The sequence below is a fragment of the Eretmochelys imbricata genome, chromosome 1, assembly GCF_965152235.1.
Source record: "Eretmochelys imbricata isolate rEreImb1 chromosome 1, rEreImb1.hap1, whole genome shotgun sequence".
Lineage (NCBI taxonomy): Eukaryota > Metazoa > Chordata > Testudines > Cheloniidae > Eretmochelys > Eretmochelys imbricata.
Window position 1 is genome coordinate 13,899,508 of NC_135572.1, and position 25,110 is coordinate 13,924,617.

General features: G+C 51.1%; 1 protein-coding gene across 1 annotated transcript in view; it reads right to left on the reverse strand.

The window, feature by feature from the left end:
• Positions 1 to 25,110, reverse strand: part of ARHGEF17 (Rho guanine nucleotide exchange factor 17) — a 235,461-nt gene that overhangs the window by 30,609 nt on the left and 179,742 nt on the right. Inside the window, exons 6-7 of the mRNA XM_077808016.1 lie at positions 16,749 to 16,865; positions 15,482 to 15,574 (exon numbers count right to left, since the gene is read on the reverse strand). Coding sequence (XP_077664142.1) covers positions 15,482 to 15,574; positions 16,749 to 16,865 — 210 coding nt within the window. The remainder of the gene's footprint in view (positions 1 to 15,481; positions 15,575 to 16,748; positions 16,866 to 25,110) is intronic.

Genomic DNA, 25,110 nt, shown 5'->3' on the forward strand with positions numbered 1-25,110 from the left:
CCATTTATTCTTTTGCATAGAGACTGTCTGGTTTGGCCGATGTACATGGCACAGGGGCACTGCTGGCACATGATGGCATATATCACATTGGTAGATGTGCAGGTGAACGAGCCCCTGATGGCGCGGCTAATGTGATTAGGTCCTATAATGGTGTCACTTGAATAAATATGTGGATAGACTGATCAGATATGCTCTGTGCAGGATTAGATGAGATAACACTTAAAACACTGGAGTCAGCAGTAAGATCCCTTTGGGGTTAGCAGTGGGATCCCCTCTGCACTAGTGCTCCCAACGATGCGAGCAGCTCAGCCAGTGTTAGCTATGGCGGGAAAGCTTGGCAGAACTTCCCTAGGGGATTTGAGGCTACTTATGAACCTGGCGGGCTGTGATGGGCCCTGCTGAGCCTATGCTGGCCAATAATTATCTGCTAGTGCGGCGGAGGCAGATATCCTGGCGCCATTATAGACATGGTGGCACCAAGTCTCAGTCGTGCTTTCTGGAATGGTACTGAAGATAGTTTTGTGCCATCAGTACGAGTGGGCCAAGCATTTCCAATACCAAGAGCTGACAGCAGCGGTCAGCGGCAGGCCAGTAGACAGGACCTTTGAGTGAGCAAACCCACAGTTGCAGCTGGCAGGGTATCACAGGGAATGAGATCATTTGCCTTTGTGAAAGACTGTTGGCTTTGCCCTGTATGGGAACCAAGCAACAAGCTCTCAGAAGAGCATGGGCTGAGACCCTTCCAAAGGGGACATCCCATAGTGAGAAAAATTCAAAGGACGATTACAGAGAGGGTTTTGCCAGTCATTTCCTGCAGCCCTTCTCGCTATTGTGGACAGGTCTGGTCTCCCTCAAAGTCCAGCCCTCCAGCATCTTGCTGCTCACACAACGCCATTATGTTGCATATATTGCTCCCTACTTTGTGACTGTCTTCATCAGAAGCAGACAGAAATATCTCCATTACGATTACACACTTTTTTAAAAAGTCCAGCTGCCCCTTTCTGATGTTCCAATGGGGAGCTGAAGGCTCCAGGAAAAACACCAACAATATTACACATCTCTCATAAGCCAATCAGGAAACAAAGATTTACATATGTTGTATGATTGGATCATCACAAAGGTGATTACATTTTCACAGAACTCAGCTGGAACCAATTGCAATTACCATCTGGGGTGTTGCAGGGATCCGTTGATGGCTGAACACATAAAGTACTGTTAAATACCATCAGAGTAGATTCACTGCATTAGACAATTTTCTGAAAAGACAGACAACATCTTGCAGGCCTATTTCATGACTGCTCCTAGCCAGTCGTGAGACAGGTGTTTACTTTCATACGTAACAAACCAATCTGCTTCATTACTGAAGTCAAATGTCCAGCAGTGGACACAATAGCTAAAATATGATTAACCACTAATTTACAGGGTATGGATTAAGAGTATGGAACAGGTAATCATCACCAGTCGCCCATTCCCAGCTTCTGACAAACAGAGGCTAGGGATACCATCGCTTCCCATCCTGGCTAATAGCCATTGATGCACCTATTATCCATGAACTTATCTAGTTATTTTTTGAACCCTCTTATAGTCTTGGCCTTCACCACATCTTCTGGCAAGGAGTTCCACAGGTTGACTGTGCGTTGTGTGAAGAAATACTTCCTTTTGTTTGTTTTAAATCTGCTGCCTATCAATTTCTTTGGGTGGCCCCTAGTTCTTGTGTTATGAAAAGGAGTAAATAACACTTCCTTATTTACTTTCTCCACACCAGTCATGATTTTATAGACTATCATACTCCCCCTTAGTGGTCTCATTGAAACCCTCCTGGGGACTGAGTCTCCCCAGGGGCTGCTCTCACCCAAACAGGAGATAACACCAACTGGGCGATCATGGCAGTGTCTTGCCCAGCAAGGCCAGCTCAGACCTGCTCGGACACATTTGCCGTGGGCCAGCCCCACCTTGATTTGTGCCACCTGAAGAACTGCCCGGGCCAAGCTGCTGCAGAATAAAGCCAGGCGCTCGCAGAGCACAGGGTGGAGGAGAAGAGTGACGCTGAGCAGAAGGGGCGACTGGTTTCATTGCTCTGCCGGCTGTCAGAACGTTAGTCATTTAAAGCAAATAAAACCTGCTGGTTAATTGGCCGGATATGAATGAAAACACTCCGGAGGATGAGTACTTGGAGTTAATTTAATGCCGCCCACGGGCATCCATCAGGGCAGACGGCAGTGCTGGGGATGGCAGCAAGCCTGGCCACTCCTTGGGGATGTGCGATCTGTAGCAGTGGGAGGCACGCTCTCCCAGGCTGGAGGGAGGCTGTCTGGACAGAGATCGATCTGGCTGCGGTGTGTGCATGCTTTCTGTCGCCATTCAGCTTCCCCTCCCACTCCGTCAGCATTTCGGCAGGTTCCCTAACATCCCTGCTTGTGCAGCGGGCTCCCCGCCAGGAGCTGTTCTGCCTTTTATCAACGGCTGGTGCTGCGTCCTCCTTGCAGCTCTTCCCGTGAACCAGCCATCGAACTGGATGCTGCTTCTCCCCCCGCTAACAGTTTGCCAAGGGGCACGGGGGTCTCCAGCGATCAACCAATCTGCCAGCCACTTGGCAAAGAGCAGTAAGAGCTGGCTTGGGCCAATGCAATGCCTGGCACTGGGCTTTCAGAGGGAAGCGCGAACCCCTCTAGACGGGGAATTGCTCTGGGGGATATGCCCGTCTGGCTTTCAGGCATCTGCTCTCCTTTGGCTCCTGACCACATCGAAGCAGAACGTACAGATTTATGGATCCATTCCTAGCTGATGGCAAGATCCCTGGCACCTTTTACAGTCAACCTCACTTGGTCCCTTAAAGCGGGGATGGCTACTGGAGGTAGGGCCTGATCCTGTCAGGTGCCAAGCGCCCCTGGGGAGGGACTGCATGCTGTGGATCCACACTGAGGTAGGTGGGAGTGGAGGGCACTCAGCAATCTGGAAGATCAGGCCCTAAGGGACGAAGGGGAGATTACAAGGCCTGACCCTCCTCTTACTTGCTCAGTTTTACACCCGTGTCATTCCAGTGACTTCAGGGGAGCTATTCCTAGCCTACTCGAGTGTCACTGAGAGGTAGATCAAGCCCTCCAATGGAGCCCATGAACAGAGCACATATTAAAACTTAGTTCAAGCTGGCTGTTTTACTGGGCTCCTTCATGCAATGGAAGGGGAGAACAGGGAGAGCGTAGGGACAGATTTAAAACACAAAAGGAAGAACTGACATTGCTTTTAAAATACATACAACAAAATTACCCATGCCCCTTTAAGAGGAGGGGCGCGGCCAAGGCGGAGCAAATTAAAATTCAGAGGCAAAACCCCACTGGAGGGCGCTAAGCGAATGAAACCCGGCTGCCTGGGAAGTGCAGCTGCAGCATGTAAACAAAATTAAGGAGGGGTTTGGAAGAGAGAGAGAACAGCGGACCCAGAAGCCGGCAGACAGGCAGCTTCACAGTGCGTGTGGGCTCCGGAACAGGCAAACTCTATAGGAAGGGGAAGAAAAGTTGGATGAAGTTCTTGGGAGAAAAGTAGTGGAAACTTTGATTCAGGCCTCCACAGAATGGTCCCCTTATTCTCTTAATAGCTTGTGGCAAACAACCCACCAAGCACTTCAGCCAGGAGCGAGCCGGAGGCTAGCTGCTCATAGCATGAAATGCTTTGGGAGTGGAGTGTGGGATCTAACATGAGAGGCGGAGCCCTGGCTGGCTGAACTGGGGTATGAAGGAGACCCCAAGCCCGAGGATGAGAAAAGAGATGGGGAATAAAGTGGGGAGTGGTGGAAGCCATTGCAGTCATGCTTTGAGAGGGGCTGTGAGGACTGGCACCAGTGAGTGCTCAGAGACAGGTTTAAATGGAGAGGCCAGGCCAGGGGATCAAGCACAGCTGGTGTTCTGAACTAACACTGGTGAAGCACTGCAATGGGTTACCTAGGGGGGTGGTAGAATCTCCTTCCTTAGACGTTTTTAAGGTCAGGCTTGACAAAGCCCTGGCTGGGATGATTTAGTTGGGGATTGGTCCTGCTTCGAGCAGGGGGTTGGACTAGATGACCTCCTGAGGTCCCTTCCAACCCTGATAGTCTATGATTCTATGATTGATTCTAACACACACTGCTCGGACTCGGCTTGCCAGCTCACCATCCCCTCCTTTCAAATCCCTGGGCTGGGCTCTCGGACCTGCGAGAGTGCTAGATGCAGCTGTGAATGGGACAGATGTTCCCTATAAAGGGGCTGGGGGACTGCAGAGAGGAGCTGCAGGAAAAGAGACTCTCCTGAAGGGAGGTGCCAGGTGGGAAGACCTGGGAGTTGTGACTGGGTAGAAAGCCCTAGCTGGAAGTTTTGTGAGTTGGTTGGTTGTCTGGACAATATACGTGTGACACTGAGGCAGCTAGTGTTAAGCAACCAGCAGGCTAAGTGTCCTAAAATCAACCTTTAAAGGACATTTTAGAAAAGTATTGAAGTGATAAAAGGGTCATTTCTTGTAGATAGTTTTCAAAGCCATGTTAAATGGACAAGGGTTCTCTAATAGAGAATTAGAAGTAAATACTAATTGTATTTGCCTGTGATTACCTATATCTTGTTAGCTGTTAACAATGTGATCTAATCAGCTGGGAGACGCTAAACTTCTGTTGCTGTCTGTTACTATATTCTGTTGACTCAGAGATCAAAAAGGCACATTAACATTTAGATAAAAGAAAAGGAGTACTTGTGGCACCTTAGAGACTAACCAATTTATTTGAGCATGAGCTTTCGTGAGCTACAGCTCACTTCATCGGATGCATGCATCCGATGAAGTGAGCTGTAGCTCACGAAAGCTCATGCTCAAATAAATTGGTTAGTCTCTAAGGTGCCACAAGTACTCCTTTTCTTTTTGCGAATACAGACTAACACTGCTGTTACTCTGAAACCATACACACTGTAACCAGAGTGATCACTTAAGGTGAGCTATTACCAGCAGGAGAGCTGGGGGGGGGGGGGAATAATCAAGGTGGGCCATTTCCAGCAGTTGACAAGAACGTCTGAGGAAGGGGGGGGGGAAATAAACATGGGGAAATAGCTTTACTTTGTGTAATGATCCATCCACTCCCAGTCTCTATTCAAGCCTAAGTTAATTGTATCCAGTTTGCAAATTAATTCCAATTCAGCAGTCTCTCGTTGGAGTCTGTTTTTGAAGTTTTAGATGAAACTTGAGTGTAATAACATCATAGTCTATATTTCTCTTTGAAGTTTGTAGTAAACTGTCTATGAACTGCTTGAAAGGGTAATTACTTTATGCTAATCAATGCAATTAATTACCTGTGTATACATAGGAAATAGGAGGTTTACTTCAAAGCAACAATATATATTATGTATTCATTGTCCAAGGAATGCCTGCTGTGTTATCGGCTGTCAGGAGGCTATCGTAGCCTCACAGAGTTCTATAAAAGAACTCTAGGACCTGATCCTGTCATCTCAGATCTGCTTGAACTTTATCAGGGGAAGTTTAAGTCACAAGACTGAGGTCTTTTGGATTACCCTGCACATTCTCATGGAACATAAAAACGGCCATACTGGGTCAGACCAGAGGTCCATCTAGCCCAGTATCCTGTCTTCTGACAGTGGTCAATGCCAGGTGCCCCAGAGGGAATGAACAGAACAGGTAATCATCAAGTAATCCATCACTTGATGATTACCTGTTTTGAACAAGAATTTGAACAAACTCTATACATGGACAGTAACCTATTAAATTGATTCTGCAAGAACTTTTACAAGTCAGCAGCTCACCATCTCTGCTATGAAACTGACCTAAGAACTTTATTCATATCTGTAGGTATAATGATCTTTTATTCACAAGAACTTTTTCTTTTTAATAAATCTTAGATTAATTAATAAGAATTGGCTGTAAGCGTATATTTGGGTGAGATCTGAAATATTCATTGACCTGGTGGGTATGTGTCCGATTTCTTGGGATCGATAGAACTTTATATATGGTGAATAAGATTTTAAATAATCCTCACCAGATTTGACTTGGCTGTCTGGATGGGAGCCCAGGGCTGGATTGCTTTAGGGGAGCTGTATTTCTGGCTTTTTGGGTAAACAGTAAGGTATTGCAGAAGCTGTTTTGTTGCTGGCTTGGTGAATCTAATTATTAGAATAAACCACCAGTTTTGGGGATAGTCTGCCCCATTCTTTACAGTTTGCCCAGATTGAGCATTCTCAGAGTGACCCCTTCCAGCAACCACGGTCACAACATGGAGCCCAGAAGCAAGGGCTAAAGCCTGATTTGGGCGTGGCTGATAATTCCCTGTCTGATGAAGAACATTGCCAGCTACACTGAGTCACTGAGCGACGTGACTATTCCGACCTTTATCCACCTGCCCCCCTCCTGTCTATGCCCCTCACTTGTTGTGACGATCTGAATTTAATTTGTACAATGCTCGGGGCAAGGACTGTGTCCTGTCTTTTGTGTTTTGTGGAGGCATTTTATGCATTTCTGGGCACTCAAATAATCATCATCAGCTTTTGAACAGCCCCATCAGAGGACTGCACCTAAATCAACACTCCTGGAGTGTTTGGAGAGTACGTGCAAAAGACAGCAGCAGAAGGGAGTGAAAAAATGAGTGGTTGCATGGCTGGAGAAGAATCCTGTTTCCCACTCAGGTTTCAGAAGCCACCGTTCCCATTATTTTCGCAGGGCACTGACCGAGGGCTTGACTGTTTGGGGATAATGGGGAAGATTTCGTAGGCATGTTCATTTGGTCTAGTTATTAATGTTCAGAGCTCCAGTCTCTGATTTTTTTGGATACAGTCTGAGATGGTTCAATCAACGGAGGTGACCGAGTGCATATTCTCTGGAAATGGCAACACTTGTGGTTTAGATGTATTAATCCCGTGAAAAACAAAAGCAGCAAACACTTCCCCAGTTCATAGACTTTCAGGCCATTATGGTTATCTATCTAGGGTGTTTATATGCCACCCCCTCATTAATGTACAGTACCTCACAATCATCTAGTCTGACCTCCTGCATTACCAGAGCCAGAGAGTTCCTGTGGTTGGACTAGGGTGCATTTTTAAGACAGTTTATCCTGATTTGAAGATATCAGGTGATGGAGAATCCACCACATCCCTAGGTGAATTGTTCCAATGGCTAATTACCCTCACTTTAAAAAGGGGCACTTTATTTCTAGTCTGAAATTATCTAGTTTCAGCTTCCAGCATTGGATCTTATTATGCTTTTTGCTTGCTAGATTTAAAAGCAGTTTTCTATCTGAAATCTTCTCCCCAGGTAGGAAGCTATAAACCATGATCAAGACCTCCTCCCACCACCCCCAAATAACCTTCGCTTTGACATGCTAAATAGACCAAGCAATCTAAACTCGTTGCAAACAATCGCTTTACTCTCTAACAACAGCTTATTTTATTTACAGAACTGAAATACTGAGAATTCAGAGATCCTGAAATAAAAGCCATTTGTGGTAGCAAGCTCTGTCAACTGCTTTATGTTTTTGCTTAAGTAAATAGCATCTTGTTTCCTAATAGGTAACATTTGATCCTTTCAGCAGAGTTATTTTTAAAACCCCCAAAGGGACTAATCCAGAGCTCAGGATAAAAAATTTGAGGGAGGTCTTTAGCTTTCCTGGTCAGGTGGCTAGTGATAAATCAGATTTCACAGCTGGCCTCTAAGAACTTTAAGGACGCTCTAGAGGATTACCTGGTGCTTGACCTGACAACCAGTTTAACTACCTGTAGGCACTGGTTAAAAATTCTTCCTATTTTGCCTGGAACGCCACCCCCTGCTGGGTGAATTACACTTCTTCCGTAGTCTGCACAGTGTCTGTGCGCTGACAGCTTTGGCAATGCCCCTTGGCTTAATTCACTGTGGAAACCTCAGATGTCTGGGTCTGTATGAGGCACAAAAACAGTATTTACTTGTGCATGGACCAGTGAGATCATTCCATTTGCTGCAAATATTACTGTAACAAAGACAAGACATGGGAAACTGACTGGCTTGGATCCCTTATTTTCATTAGCAGCCGGCCAGTTAAAACACATCCATAATTAGGTTAGGGTGACCGCTAAACTATTGGCATTGAAGGCTTGAGGATGACAGATTGTGGGTATGCAAATAATCAAGAAGAGCACTGGCAGACAAACTGATGGCAGCAGAAACAGGTCAATTACTAAGAGTCAAAACAAGTGGCCTACATGTGGCAAGTTAACAAAAATGAGGCTGTGATCGTGTCTAAAAAACCTTACAGACTAAGCAAGGTCAGATTCACCGCAAGTCCCAGGACAGGAGACCAGCAACGGAAACCACAGCTGCTGTAGGAAGTGGCATTGTTACTGCGCAAGCCAGGGAGATGGCATTGACTCGATGCCCCATGGGGCACTTTGTGATGAGCCATAGAACAAGAGGCCTTAACGAATCATGGCCATTTGAGATCCTGCAGCCCTTCTCACGTGAGTAGCAGCATTAACCCTGGCATCCTGGCCAAATTCAAGCTCTGCTAATTACGTTTTTCTTCTTTAAAGCTTCTTCTGTAGTTTTAGCTGGATACAGTGATTTTTCTCCCTACTTCCTGTACTAAACTGTTGCTAAAAGAAAAGGAGTACTTGTGGCACCTTAGAGACGAACCAATTTATTTGAGCATGAGCTTTCGTGAGCTACAGCTCACTTCATTGGATGCATACTGTGGGTTTCCGAAAGCATACGAAAGCTTATGCTCAAATAAATTGGTTAGTCTCTAAGGTGCCACGAGTACTCCTTTTCTTTTTGCGAATACAGACTAACACAGCTGTTACTCTGTAAACTGTTGCTATATTTTACCCCAGAGGTGGCAGCGTTTCAAATTGGGGCTTAAGTGACGTCCGTAATATTGGGATCCTTATTATACATTGTGATTTTTTTTTTATGTGCCGTTCCTAGAAATCCCAGTTCAAATGGCGACTATTCCCATGACGCGTATGTTTAAAGAGGAGCTATACTGCATGTGTGGGGTTGGCATCCAGCCGGCTCCAATGAAAAAAGAAAAAAGTTAGCTTCAACTTTCTGAAGCTGAACCTTGGACTCCTGCAGCTGCTCTCCTTAGCCAGAGCTTTCTCGAGAAGGCTCGACGAAATAATGATGCACGTTTCCTACCACTGGGAGAGTGACTGGAATAGCAGAGGTGCTGGCAACACCAATAGAGCTGTGTGGTGCCCATGGACAATTGGGTTATCAGGAGCGACTGGATGGAACCAGGAGCGATGTCGGGGCTGTGTGAAGAAACTTGAACACTGACAACCAGCCCTGAGAGTGGTGACTGGCAGCTACATTTTTCTGAGTGACAACGTGAAATCTCTCCTGCACCCTAGTGAGGGAATAACTGATTGCTCCTGAGGAATGAAAGGCCAGTGGACAAATCAGGGGAAGAAGGATGGAGGGAGCCCTGGTCACGGACAAGGGTTTCAGCTCAACGTGGCATCTAGAGCCCTGGTACACACAGACATAGAGCTGGCAATGCTTTGAATCTGCAGTCACTGAACTGGATGGCTGGTCTGCTGTGAAAAGGACGTCAGGGTGGAGGACGCAGCTGAAGGGAGCACTGCTGCTTGCTTGCCCGTGGATCTCGTTAGCTGCCTCCGTGGCTGCTTGGGGGGCAACGGCGAGGAATAGGATATTGCGCTCTGCTCAATAGCTGGCAACAGCACGTGGGAATGGCCAGAGAATCCACAGTAGTGGCGTGAACGCAGCCCTTGCACAAGGCCAGCGAACGTCAATCTCTCCCTCCCCTCCTTCCCAGGACTCTTCTCGTCCCGATCCCCCTCCTTTTCTCCCCAATTCTTCCTGTCTCTCCATTCCCTCTTTGGTCTCACGACTGGAACTGCGAACAGATGTTGTCCCTCAGCGTCAGAGGGTCAGATCACGGCATAAAAGAATTTCCATTCCCAACAGGCTAAGGTGGTTTCTACCCTAAAGGCCAAGTAACAGCCACTTCCTAGAAGCCAATCCGATGTGCTCCCTCTCAGCCAGGCATGGGACATGTCTGCAGCAGGTAGTGCATAATCCTCCCCGGCAGCCATCAGCCCCTGCTCGCACAATCCCTGCTCCAGGCTGGGCGGTTCCTTTCAGCAGGGTGGAAAGGAAGCTGCAGCCCATGTTGATGATACGAACACTATGCAAAGAGTCTCCGGATCATGTAGATCCATTTCTTCTCAAGATCCCAAAGTGCTTTCCAGACATTAACCCACCAGCGAGGTAGGAGAGTCAGTATTGATGCGCCCGGTTCAGAGATGGCTCAAAGAAGCCCAGAGTGGTGCAAGGTAAATGCCACTGTCTTAAGCTATCCCTATTAGAAGGTGAACTATCCTTGCACATCTCCGGAGCTGGAAGTCTACGCCTCTCCTTGGTAGCGCGTTTCACCGTCTAATTCTTTCAAACTATAAAGTTCTCCTGTCCCTAATGCTTAAGCTACATTTCATCTGCAACAGCTGATGCTGGAAACTTCTTGTTCTGTCCTCAGTGATTACTAAAAATAATTGGGCCTGGCCTTTATAAACATCCTGTTTGATATTTGCAGGTAGCTATTGTGTGTCACTGCAGCGGTCTTCTCTCCAGACTGATCATTCTCTTCTCAACCTTTCCCCAGGGCCCCATTGCTCTCCTCTGAGCTCTCTTCAACCTCTCTAATCAAGCTGTCGCTCATACGGAATTACATACATTGGGCCAAGATGTTCAAAAGCAACTAGTGATTTGGGGTCACTCTGTTTTTTGGGGCCCAACTCAAAGCACCTTAATGAGGCCTGATTTTCACAAACTGCTCCCCACCTGCCTCTACAAATTGGGCCTGTCTCAAGTTGGACACCCAAAATGACTTGTCATCTTTGAAAATCTTGGCACCTCCAGCCCTGGAGAGATGCTGTAATGTATATAGTATAAATGCAAAGCAATAACTAGTTAATAAAGCAGCAGCATTGAGCAATTCTGTATTAGCTATCGATGTCAGGCTCAGGTGTGTGTTTGGAGGCTAGTGTCCTTGGCTCACTGGAGACACTGCACACTCCATAATGTAAGAGAATAATGCCGGGGTACTTCTTCCATCACTGTACAGACCAAACCAAATCCACTGATCCACGCACCTCCGAACTATGGGGGAGTGCAGGATCCAGATCCAAACTCTGCAGTTTGGGCTCTTGTCCAGGAAAGACCAGAAACCAGGTCTTAGTCAGCCATGTACTAGCCCGCGTCCACACTAGAGAGAGCTGAAGGGAGCAGCTAACACAGAAGTGGAAGGGTTTTGTGTGTGGAGTATAGTGGGGATGCAAATAACTCATGCTAAATCGCTAATGATGACAAACTTGGATTATCCCCTACATTTGCAGTTGTAGTAGATTGAGCCATGTAATCTCAATTTCCTTCTTCCTCCCCAGCTCCCACCATGGCTCCACCATGTAACCAAAGCTGGGCACTTGCATTCAAGTGCAAATCCCTCTGAAACTTGCCTAGTGTCTGGATTTCATTACAAAGGTAAAGTTCAAGGAGGACCTTGCTGATAGGCAGGAGGCTCCTTTGTAGTGAATCCAGGCCCTGTTTTAAACGATCTACAGTTTTACATCAAAATCATGTGATGCTAGCAGCTCTGCATGGTTTCAAAATGAAACTAGGTGAACCCCCCTGGCTTGGACTCTGTTTCACACCGAGATCTGAGGTCACCAGAACCTGCAACTCAAACCCAAGCACAGGGGACATGGATCCTGCGCAAATAAAAATGGAAGGACCTGGTTGCAAAGATCTCTGCGATAAGAAACTGCTGCAAGTCTGTTCATCCGCTAGGGTAGTGAGCATGACGTACGAACCTAGACAGGCAGAACTTTACCCAGCTCTATCCAGAAGGGGCTGCTTTGACAACAGTCACTGGAAATACCTTTAATTGCAAAGTCTGGGGGTGTTTGATCCAGTGATCTCTAGACATCTCCATACATCCAGGGATTTGGTCTGGCCCCATCTCTGTATGTAGGCATCTATGTATTTAGGCTTGTGGAGGATGCTCATCGCAATTCTATCAGCGTGCTGTTCTTATTATTAGCATAGTGTCTAGGATCCACGGTCACAAGCCTGGGCTAGGTGCTGATGCTGTACGATCACAGAACAAAGAGATGGTCCCTGCCCCTATGAGCTTACAATCTACGCACCTACCTTTAACCTTTACTCCCTGGCTTTACCCCTTTACACTTCTATACGAGTGTATGGTACCAAATTCACAGCCAAGAAGAACTCTACATCCCACCAGCATCAATCACAGGTTCACAAAGACAGCCAGGACAGAACTCAGATCCTCCAGCTCCAAAAGCACAATCCTCTAACAGAAGAAGACTCGCCACTGGCTGTTGGAAGTACAGGGCTTCTGACACACAGTTCAGCCATCCTGACTCCACCCAGTAGAAGGCAGTGGCCACACAGACACACTAGCCAGTACATTACAATATGAAGCTCTGGAGGCAAACCGTTCTGCAGCTGCAGTTCTAAGAGCTGCTTTCTCTCCTCCAGCCCTCGGCCAACCAGAGCAGAGATTCAAAGTCATAGTCTCTGGGTCAGCGTTAACATTTAACAGGCAGAAAATACCCTGAGTGTGGCTGGTTTTACCCGCGCTGCACACACCTCTCAGGAGGAAGGCTGCAGGGCCAAAACGCCGCTTGGATCCCAGCTCCCTCGAACCCCATGAGGAGAAACGCTTTTACAAGTCTCCATTTACTGCACCAAGACCAAAGCTCCATTAAACACCCTGGGAAGCCTGTGCTAGGCACATATTGCTGCCCATTGTGCTGCTGCAAGGTTATAGCCATCTGGGGCTCACTGCCCACTCCCGCCCACCTTTCTGCAATGCAAACGCAGGTTTGTGAGCCAGCGGCGATTAGCTCCCCAGCACCAAAGAGCCGGCCGCCTGCCGGCTAAGCAGTGCTGAGGCACGGTTACCACAGCCACCCCTCCGTGTGAGCCCGCCCAGCAGCGGGACAGCAGAGCGTTCTGGTGTCACTACTTCAAATCCTGGTGACCGACAGCTGGCGGCTGCTAAAGGGGGTCGACGTGAGAGACCGCAGATGGCTCTCGCCGCTGTTCCGAGGGGACAACTGCCCACAGCCCAAAAACCCAGTCGGTCGGTGCTAACAGGCAAGTCTCAAGAGAGCCCCTGGACTGGACAGGCCATGGAGACTGACCTGCCCTTTCACGCCCCAAGCTGGCCCGCTGGTGGAGCCCTGTCAGGGACGCTTGCAGAGCTGTGGCCTGTGCAGCCTCCTGCTGAGAATTTCGTCTTCTGACCCGACAGTCCGGCACCCCTCTTCTGTCCCCTGTGTTCTGTTCAGTTCTGGGGCCCTGGTCCCTCCCGTCGCTGAGGGGGTGGGGCCTTTTGTTACCCACCCCCTCAGGATTTAAACAGACCGGCCCCTCCCGTTGTCGCTGGTTTCGCCAGCAGACGTTTAAGGCGCTCCTTACAAGCAGCTCTCGCTCTAAGGTCTAGACCAGTGGTCTCCAACCGTTTTATGCCCAAGATCACTTTTTGAATCTAGGGGCAACCCAGGATCTTCCCCAGCCCTTCCCCAAGGCCCCACCCCTTCCCCAAAACCCCACCGCGCTCACTCCATCCCCCGCCCCTCCATCGCTTGCTCTCCCCCACCCTCACTCACTTTCACCAGGCTGGGGCAGGGGGTTGGCATTCCTGAGGGGGTGCAGGCTCTGGGCTGGGGCCGAGGGGTTCGCAGAGTGCGAGGGGGCTCTGGGCTGAGCCTGAGGCAAGAGGTTGGGGTGCAGGAGGGGGTGAGGGGTGCAAGCTCTAGGATGAAGTTTGGGTGTAGGAGGGGGCTCTGGGTTGGGGCAGAGTGTGGGGGTGCAGGAGGGGGTTTGGGGTGCTGGCTCTAGGAGGGGGGTCAGGGCTGGGGCTTGGGGTCCAGGAGGGGGTTTGGGGTGCAGAAGAAGGTATGGGGTGCTAGCTCTGGGAGAGGGCTAGGGGTTGGGGTGCAGGAGAGGGTTTGGGGTGCAGGGGGAGTATGGGGTGCTATCTCCGGGAGGGGGCTGGGGCTTGGGGTCCAGGAGGGGGTTCGGGGTGCAGAAGAAGGTATGGGGTGCTAGCTCTGGGAGGGGGCTGGGGGTTGGGGTGCAGGAGGGGGTTTGGGGTGCAGGGGGAGTATGGGGTGCTAGCTCTGGGAGGGGGCTGGGGGTTGGGGTGCAGGAGAGGGTTCGGGGTGCAGGGGGAGTATGGGGTGCTGGCTCCGGGAGGGAGCTCAGGGATGAGGGTTGGGTGCGGCCTCCTGCCAGGCAGCACTCACCTCTGGTGGCTCCCGGTCGGCAGCAGGCGCAGTGAGGCTAAGGCAGGCTCCCTGCCTACCCCAGCCCCACACCGCTCCCGGAAGGGGCCAATGTGCCCCTGGGGTGGGGGCAGGTGGGTCTGCGCGCTGCCCCTCTCTGCAAGCATCGCCCCTGCAGCTCTCCCGGCCAATGGGAGCTGCGGGGGCGGTGCTTGCAGCCTCAGGGCTACACTGGCCACTTCGGGGAGTAGCGTGGGGTTGGGGTAGGCAGGGAGTCTGCCACAGCTGCCTTAGCTGAAGCCACACTACGCCGCTGGAGATCGCGATCGACTGCGAGATCCTCTCGGACCATTCAGCCCTGCTCAGCTGATTCAACTGGAAAAAGCAACTTTTGGCCTGTGTAGACAGGCCAGGGAGCTCAAAGGGCAGTTCTTAGCTGGGTGAAGCACCTGTTGGTCCTACTGATATCAACGGACCGGAGAGGACACGACATCCTTCCAAAGCAACTCACAAGCGCCTGACCTGAAAGCAACGGAAGTGGGACTCAAACTCGGCTCCCTGACTTCACACCAGTGAACCACACCTCGCTCGGCAAGCCCGCACCAAGCTGACTTAGGTACAGTCTTCAAAGAGGGAAAAGGCCTATTGGCCTAGTTCAAAAAATAACTAGATAGATTCATGGAGGATAGGTCCATCAATGGCTATTACCCAGGATGGGCTGGGATGGTGTCCCTTGCCTGTTTGCCGGAAACTAGGAATGGGCGACGGGATGGCTCACTTGATGATGACCTGTTCTGTTCATTCCCTCTGGGGCACCTGGCATTGGCCACTGTCGGAAGACAGGATACTGGGCTAGATGGACCTTTGGTCTGACCCAGTCTGGCCGTTCTTATGATCACCCATCCCATCCCCCACTAATGCAGGATCGCTCCCTTCGGCGTGTCCCTGGGGACTCTGTCCAAGGTGAATGTGACCAACTCTACAGACAGGAATTCCATCAGCTCCTCCGGAGTTCACCGGGTGACCGACCTCACCGCATCCAACTTACACCTCTTCCCGACTGCCCAGCCTATCTGCATTGCCCCACAGATGGCTTCACGGCATTCCTCTCGGAGCCTGCAGGCCAGTGGGGACAGCCCCAGCAGGCTGCCGTGCTGCTCTGGAAATGCGGCTGCACCATTGTGGCGTGCTGGCCCCGCCCGGCCCCGCCTCACCTTGACAAGCAGCTCGTAGCGCGGGATCCTCTGCACAGGCTTGATCATCAGGTCCGACAGCGCTTGCTTCTCTTTGTTCTCCCGCATGCTTTGCTGCAGAACAGTGGGGAAGGGAGTGGGAGAGGGGGATCTCGTCAGAAATGGGACTAACGGCTCACGGGGACTGAACACCGCACGGGTCACGGCTGAGAACATAGCGAGATTCAGTAGGGCATTCACACAGCCATCAAGAGTATCCAGCGTTATCATCACCAGCAGCAACAGTTTTGGAAGGGATATTAAACCTCGTCCTTCAGGGCTTCGCCAATCTGGAGCTAGTAGAGACCAGGATGAGAGCTAACGCGGCGGGCAGGTTACCCCACATCTCCCCACTGCAGGGGTCTTGTGCTTTCCCCTGAGCATCTGATTCTGGCCACTGTCACTGGACTGGATGGACCTCAGATCTGATCCTGTTCCTATGGTCTGAGCCTCAGGACATGCTACAATCAGTCCCAGACCATGCACAAAACCACAGCTAGGTGGAGACTGCAGAGACAGCATCAAGATCCAGTACCTTGGGAATCCCCAGGCTAGAAACTCATCCTCGTCTCCACCACTGAAGACTGAACCAAGGAGGCATGGCTAAATGGCTTGGGGACGTGGCCAGCCCCTCTGCCCCACTCCGAGCCTGATAGCGTCCCTGAGCCTGGCCAACAGAGACATAATGCCTCAGAGTTGATCTGCTACATGTCCACAGGCCCTGTCTGCAGAGAACAGCAAGGGCATAATCTGGCTCCTATGGGGATCTCAGTGAGAATGAGCCCAGTCACTCCCATGGTGTCAGACTAGTGCCTGGGACTGGGGTGTTGGAGCAGGAGAAGCTGGACGGGAAGGAAGAAAGTTCTTATTCAGACACAAGAGGCAAGATGCTCAGCTGGTGTAAAAGGGTGCAGCGCCAATAAAGTCAATGGAGTGACACTGATTCACATCAGCTGATGATGTGGAGTGACACCGATTCACACCAGCGGAGGAGCTGGCCCAAATATCTGCAATAAAAGAATCAGGAACATGGAAAAATCTTGGCCAGATAAATTCAAATTTGTTCCCTCCAACATTTTCTTTCCCACGCCCCTCGCCCCTACCAGAGCGCTCCAGCACAATGCCCCTTGAACCCCGGTCAATGGAGGGATGAGTCTGGCCGCTCATCTCTGGACATGCGTTAACTGTACCAACTGAGCTGCAGAACCAAATCAGCTGCTCAGCTGCCCCTGCCGGGATGGCAACCTACCTCCAGGAATTTCATAAAGGCCGGCCTGGCTTCCTTGGCTACTCTCACGGCATCCTTGGCGTTGAGGAAGTTATCGATGTATGCGGAATAAATGCTCACCAGGATGTCCTTGGAAAACTGGGGGAGCAAAACAGAGAGACCAATGATGGGGGTCTTCCAGGATGAGAGAGAGGCTTTCTGTGAGCACGTCATACAGAGAAAACCAGGGAACAAAACCACACGAGCAACCCTGGGGTTGGGAGGAGGGTCTGGAAAGGGCTGGAGAAGTCGAGTCCCCACCTTTGACTCTGTGTAGGGCCGACTGTTCCCTGCTTCACCCAGGTTTCCCATTCATCTGGTGACCTTCTCATCAGAGTTTGCTTTTGTGCTCCAGACAATACGAACGTAAAGCTTAACATTAGTAAAGCAGCTGTGAACTGGGGGAGTTTCTGCCGGGGCTGAGCTAGAGCAGTGGTTCTCAACCAGGAGTCCGGGGTCCCCTGGGGGGGCCCACGAGCAGGTTTCAGGGGGTCCTCCAAGCAGGGCCAGCGTTAGACTCACTGTGGCCCAGGGCAGAAAGCCGAAGCCCCACCACATGGGGCCGAAGCCAAAGCCTGAACCACTTAGCTTCGCAGGGGCCCCTGTGGCATGGGGCCCCAGGCAACTGCCCTGCTTGCTACCCCCTAACGCTGGCCCTGGCTTCTATGTGCAGAAAACCAGTTGTTGTGGCCCAGGTGGGCCGGGGAGTTTTTATAGCATTTTCAGGGGGCCTCAGAAAGAACAAGGTTGAGAGCCCCTGGACTAGAGCATGTCCTCTGGAGACCCGGTTCGTTTTCTAAGAGGACAGGGGAGATGGCCTTCCTCAACAATAACGTGTGTGTGTGTGGGCACGTGTCTCTAGAAAGCACATTATGGATGAAATCTGGGCAGTCTGTGAGATAGGCTGATCACCTCAGCTAACCTCCAGCTCTCTCCTTCTTGACCTAGGAGCTTCCTGCTGCATTCGCCGGGGCTTGCCTGCCATGAAGCATGAATGTGAGTTTCAAGACTGCTTGGAAGAATGGATGAATCAATTCCTAACCAGGGGCGACGGAAGCTCCTTAAAAGTGGGGGGGCCACCAGTGCCCGAAATGTGGCTCTGCCCCCCCCATGCCATCTCTTCCCCCGAGGCCCCACCCCGCCTCTTCCCCCCAGGCTCCACCCCCACCCCGCCTCTTCCCTCCCAAGACACCACCCACCAACTTGCTCCCCTCTCCCCACATCGCTCACCCTTACGGCTGGTAAAAAGTGGTGGGGCCATAGCCCCCTGAACCCCTGTTCTGGCACCCCTCTTCCTAACCCAATCCTACTTGTTGGCTGACTCAATGTACACTTTGTTAGACTGTTGCTGTGTTTGCCAGGTGGATAATTAATAACATTGTCAATCTCTCTCTCTCTCTCTCTCTCTCTCTCTCTCTCTCTCACACACACACACACGCGTGCGTGAGCAAACTCTGTGCCATCCAACTGTCAGCTGTTTCCAACCTGGCATCTCTTTGTCTTTCAAAACTTCATTGCTTCTATTGCCCAAGCTGGCATGTGTAATCACAGAATCAGCTGTGCTTTAAAAGTTCTGTGTTTGTACAGCACCTGGCACAATGGGGTCCTGGTCTGTGAGTGGGGCTGGTAGGCACTGTGATAATATAGATAATTAATAATAATATTGGGACTGCAGCACCTGGTCCATCAGGAAAGGCTGCTGAAGGGCTATTGGAAGCATTTGGGAAGACAGGGTTTCTGGCCCAAAAGCCTGGATTGGGTATCTAGCCATCTCCAGGAAGGAGGGTCTCTTGGTTACGGTGGAGGAATTGGACTCAGAAGACCTGGCTCCTATTTCTGGCTCGGCCACCAGCCTCCTGTGTGACTTGGGTGAGTCACTTAGGACCAACTGCTGAGACCCATAGAAGGAACACAATGTAGTGGATCGGACAGCGTCATCTCTAGGGCTTTTTCCGCCCCCTTCTTTACCCTGACCCTTCAGCAGGAACAATGGATGACTAGAGGTGTATCGTCCAATAACAGTCTCCTTTCCCCTGGGATACAGTGATGAATGTCAGATAATTCTATATGGATCAGACGAACACTGAGCGTCAAGACGCTGCTGCCGACCCGCGAGCGACAGCGGCTGGTACTCAGCAGTGATGCTAGAGGGGCACATTGCCAGAGCTGTGTAGAACTGGATTAGCACAGGGCCCTGTGGGACAGGATTGAGGACGGGAAGATGGACTCAGATATTACAGTGACGGGGCCATAACTAGACAGAACAGCAGGTTGCATGTCAAGATTGAGGTGCATTGGCAGAGCTGGGGGGTGCAAGATGGCACAGGGCAGGACTGGGGTGCACTGACATAGCTGGGGTGCGGGATGGTACTGGGTTCGATTGGGATGCAGTGGCAGAGTTGGGGGCAGGATGGAACAGGTCAGGGTTGGGGTGCAGCAGTAGAATTGGGGGGCAGGATGGCACAGGTCAGGGTTAGGGGGCAGCAGCAGAATTGGGGGGCAGGATGGCACAGGTCAGGGTTGGGGGGCAGCGGCAGAGTTGGGGGCAGGATGGCACAGGTCAGGGTTGGGGTGCAGCAGTAGAATTGGGGGGCAGGATGGCACAGGTCAGGGTTGTGGGGCAGCGGCAGAGTTGGGGGCAGGATGGCACAGGTCAGGGTTGGGGTGCAGCAGCAGAGTTGGGGGCAGGATGGCACAGGGTAGGATTGGGATGCAGCAGCAGAATTGGGGGCAGGATGGCACAGGTCAGGGTTGGGGGGCAGCAGGAGAATTGGGGGGCAAGATGGCACAGGTCAGGGTTGTGGGGCAGTGGCAGAGTTGGGGGCAGGATGGCACAGGTCAGGATTGGGGTGCAGCAGTAGAGTTGGGGGCAGGATGGCACGGGGTAGGATTGGGGTACAGCAGTAGAGTTGGGGGCAGGATGGCACAGTCAAGATTGGGGTGTATTGACATAGCTGAGGTGGAGGATGGCACAGCATTAGATTGGGGTGTAGTGGCAGAGGGGGGGCAGGATGGCACAGGGTAGAATTGGGATACAGCTTCAGAGTTCGGAGGTTTTCCAGCCCCCACACTTTCAAGAAGCTGCTGGCTCCTCCACAGGGGATGGGAAAGCAGCCATCCCACAGGCCCAGCACTCCTGATGCAGGGTTCTGGATCAAACCCCGACTGTTTGATCCTCTAGAACTGAGGAGCAAATCCCACTCACCGCTCAGTTCCCCACCACATGCTTCACTACGATACAGCAGAGGATGTGAGTCAGAGATATTAAGGTCAGAAGGTACCACTCGAACATCTAATCTGAGCTCCTGCATAATACAGGCCACAGAATTTCCCTGAACTGATTTGTGCGTCACGTCCAATACCGGTAGCTGAACCAGAACATCCATTTTAAGAAACATCCAACTTTTTGATTTGAAGATTTCTAGTGATGGAGAAGCCACCACGACCATTGGTAAATTGTACCAGGAGTTAATTACCCTCAGTGTTCAAAATTAGCTTCTGATTTCCAGTCTGAATTTGGCTAGCTTCAAAGGCCAGCCAATGGATTGTGTCTTTGTCTCCTAGATTGAAAAGGCCAGTATAAACCTGGAAGGCAGAATGTCAGTGTAGACACTCTGTCTATATTGCCTCTAGAGGAGGAATCAGAAGAGGGCGAAGATCTGGGAAAAAACTTCCTGGTCACTCCTGCAGACGTTGTGCGGACCCGTTTGTGGCTAGAGAATCCGAAGCCCAAGGACGAAGTGACGGTAAAGGATGCAGTACGAAACCTGGTAAAAGGGCAGAGCAGGGGAGGAGATTCCAATTCTGCAACAAGACGGTGACGTCAGACCTGTCTTAGTGTCAGTCATGAGCTGAACGAGGCCAGGCTGGACTTTCGGGGCCAGATATCCCCAGTCTAAGAAGCTGTCGAGACAGTGAGAATGACTGCGATTACACTGCGGAGCACTGTTCTGGGTAACATCCCATCCCAGAAATGCCAAAGAAGTGTGGCAGTTAGTGGTGCCTGTGTTGCTACACTGGGAAGTCTATGAAGCCAGGCATGATCACGGGGGGCATTCTGGAGACAGGAGCACTCTTGAGGTTATGAGGCCCATGACGGGTAGCGACATGCAATCGTAGATCTGTCAGTGCAAACGGTATGCCCTAGCCAAGGATGTATTTCCACCCACCCGAGCCCCTTTGATGTGTACTAACATGACTGCTCCAATGAAGATCTTAGCGATGGACTACACATGGCTAGAGAGATCTTCAGAGGGGTATGAGAACATACTGATTCTCACGGGCATGTCTACCCAATTCATCGTCGCTGTTCCAATTAGAAACCAGACAGTGCGAACAATGGCCAAAGTCCTCATAAAACACTGGTTCGTGTACTATGGTTGTCCGGCAAGGTTACACTCAGATCAAGGGAGGAATTTTGAGTCAGAAGTGATATCTGAATTGTGCAAACTGTACGGCATAGCCGAAAGCTTAACAACACCCTGTCACCTGCAAGGAAACACTCAGTGTGAGAGGTTTAACCGGACAATTCACAACATGCTAAGAATGCTCCTGCCTGAAACAAAGCGAGCCTGGTTGGAACATCTCCCTGTGCTGGTGTTGGCATATAACAGCCATGCCCATTCATTGACAGGTTACGCTCCTTTTATCTCATGTTCGGGAGAGATCCCAGGTTGCCATTAGACATTCTGGACAGAAAGGGCCCTGAGGAGGATGAGGTGACCAATTTTGATGAGCGGGTAAGAGGTCACCATGACAGGCTGAAGACAGCCTGTGAAGTTGTTCTCAATACAACTAAAGACACAGCCCAACGTAGGAAAAGGACTTCTGATTGCAAGTCCAGTGGGGCTCTCATCAGGCCTGGTGACCGTGTACTAGTTCATAACCATAGACACAGGGGGTGCTATAAAATACAGAACAAGTAGGAATCGAATCCCCACATTGTAGTCGCTCACAACAATCCCAAGCTGCCAGTTTCCACTATCCGGCCTGAACAGAGTGGTATGTAGGGACCAGCTAAAACATTGCACTCTTAGTCTGATCAGGTACCATAGCAGGCATAGATCAGCACGCCCTGAGGAGACTGAAACCAATGCGGGGGGATAGTTCTAGTCCCACAAACCGAATACTGAGGGGAACAAAGTGGAGGAATGGCCAGATCCCTCAAACTGACCCAGTGTTACCCGGGGCAGGGGAATAGAAAATATGGGTAATGAACCAGCAGTCTTAAGAAGGTCCCAGAGGTCTAGTAAGGGTGTACTGCCTGTTAGACGTAGAGATGCTTATGTTATTGGTCCTGTTTAGTGTTTTAATGAACGTTAGCATGTATCGTATAAAGAAGTGGACATGGAACGTTAAATATGTTCAGTGTTTTTTTGTTAATTGTTAATCGTTTTTATGTAACACGATGCTGGTGAATATTGTTGGTATGGGACCTGGATGTGCTGGTGTGAACATTCTGGCTGTGGTGTAATTTTAGCAAGGGGAGGACTGTTGGCCCCTGACTGAAACTTAGTGGGGTTTTTTGGTTGGCTAGCTCCCAGTACTAAACGAAAGGGGAAGGGCTGATGAGAAATCGATAGTCCCCAGGGCCAATGGGGAGAGGCCAATGCAGCAGGTCAGCCTGATTGACAGGGCAGACAGGCCAATGAGGGAGACAAGAGCATGGGGTCCCGACCTCTGTGTGAGCTGGAGCCTCCGGGGCGGAGCGGGGCAGAGCTAAGGAGAGAGCAGCAGCCAGAGCCCGAGGGCCAGAGGAGCAGCAGCCGTGCTGAGGCAGAGTGGAGCTGGGGCTGGGGCAGTCCGGAGCCGGGGGTCGTGAGCAGTTGGGGAACACGATGGGGGGACCCGGGGCAGCGGGCCCAGCGCAGGGAGACGCCCCCAGCCAAGCGGTCTGGCAGGCTGGACTCGGAGGGGGATCGTTACCCCGACGGGACGGGGGCGACGCTGGGAAGAAGGGCCCTGCCACCCAGGGCCTGAGGGCGCGTGGCCACCACCAGAGCAAGTGTCCGACCCACGGCATCCCTGCAGCACAGCCAGGGCCTGGGCAGGAGGCTGGGCCGTGTGAGGAGCAGACTGTGAACTGCCCTCACAGAGACGCTGGTTGTGATGTCCCCGTGCCCCCGAGCGGGGTGATCACCTTTCCCATTTTTTAAAATCGGTTGTTGTTTAATAAATTGTATTTGCTTTGAACTATATGCAATGATCAGTGGGTAAGGGAAACATCCAGTGCGGAGAGAGCACCCCGGAGTGGGGACACCCTCGCCCCTGTCCTAGTGCCCACGACAAGATTGGGGGTTGAACCCCACCAGGAATCATGGGCCTTTAAACCCCAGCTCTTTGCCTCTGTACCTGCTCACCCTGGGCAATGGCCCTGCACTCTCATAACATGAAATATGGCTGTAGTAGCTCCAGTAAATTACGGACACACAGATCTCGGGCTCCGGAGTACTACAGCTGAGTGGGAACACCTGATGCGCAGCCGGCCTGGCCCCCTCCCCAGAGCAAGAGCTGCCACCTGGCAAGCAGCTGTGCAGTGGTTCTCTCCTCCCTGGCTCAGCTGCAGCTTGATTTTAAACAGCATCAGAGCAGGCGGCCGGGAGATGTTCCGAAGTCTAGCGTTAGCCCAAGCAAGGTAACCCTTAGCACTGTGTGGTTTCCAGCCGGCCCAAGCAGCGTGGCTTCAAACAGCCCACAGCGGCCACAGGCTCAATTGGCTCCTGGCTACGGCATGGCCCTGCTCCTGCCAAAATCAAGGAGAGGGCTGAAAAAGGGATTGGGTTTGGGATGGAGCACTAGGCCAGGCTTGCTCATGTGTGCCATCCCATTACCACTCCTCCCCAGCACTGGCATCGCTTCCTCAAGGCAGGGCTTGGAGCAAGAGCCTTTATACAGCTCCCTTAATCCAAACGCACCCCCCCAGCACTTTGCTTCTTCACTTCAGCTGCAGGGGGCATTCAGAGAACGTCTTCTGCAAAAGCTGGATCTTGGCCAGGACACCAGGTTTACTATCCCCACAAAGGGTCAGGAGCTGGGGTTCTAGGTCTTATTCCAAATACCAGCCCCCGCTTTGTCCCCTGGGTCATGAGTCACACCTGATCAGAGTGAGTATAGAACACTACCAGCTCACAATGACGGGACCAGAACCTCAATCCAGCTCCACTGGCTTCAATTCAATGATCCGGTTATGGGTCAAATCTTCAGCTGGAAGTCGAGCCAGTGCCACCGGCTTCAGTTCAGCTGCACCAAGGGACACTGGCTGAGGAACAGGCCATATAGTGTTTTGCACCCATTCTTCACAGATGTAAGTGGCAGTACAGGGTGCAAGGTGGTGGAAAAAGCAGCCCAGCTCGTCCAGGAACACAACTCCCTGGACGCTGGTTTACTACTAACATTCTGTGGCTCTTGTCTTTCTACTTAAAGGTTCCCCACCCTAGCACTTGAACAGAGCCTGCTTAGCGCAGGAAGGACGGCAAGAGAAACCAAAGCCGTGTGTGGACTGTGACCCGGGGGGAGGGGAGGCACACAGTGCGTACACACACTGGCAGCTGCCTCATGCCCTGAGCTCCCTCTAACCCATAGAACAGCTCATCAGCCCCCTCCCCATGATACTTCAGCCTGACAGATTGCACACCACCATCACTGTGATTCATGCAGTCGCTGAGATCGTGAAGGGGATGAGCCATAAATCCATGCGGTATCTTCACTTGCTTTTTAGTGATGTGGTGATCACCCATTCAGGCACTGCGGATGCCTCCTTGATGCCTTCTCCAACGCCTGCTCGAAAGCAGTTTTGGGGACTTCGTAACGTTCCTGCCTGAGGCTGGGCACTGAGCAGCAGCCAGACCGCTCCAAGGCAATAGATCCATATCTGCTGTTGGTTTTAGCTTGTCCAAAATGAAAGAACAGGAACCGAGAATCCTTCAAAATAGAGACAAGGCACATGGCACAGTCAATGCCCTAGTGACAAGGGCACCAGGGCAAGGAACTATGTTTCTACAGCTGCTGGCCTTTGCTTTCTGAGCAGCCTCTCACTTTTCCCGGGTTAGGAAGTAATCAATATGCTGAAGGGGCTGGTTATTAAAGATGAAAGACCTTGCTTGACATCAGCATTAAAATATGTATTTAAAAGACAAATCCCCTTTCAAAATCACAACCCCCAAAAGAGTCCTTAGCGCTTTAAAGTGCTGTACAAACACCAACTAATTAATCCCAACAACCATGGGATGCAGGCATTCGGCACCCCAGTGCCCACACACACGCACCTCCAAAATGCCGTCACTACACACACATCCCAGGGCAGAATCTCAGCTGGAGCGAAGCGGGAACGCTCTGCTGACTCCAA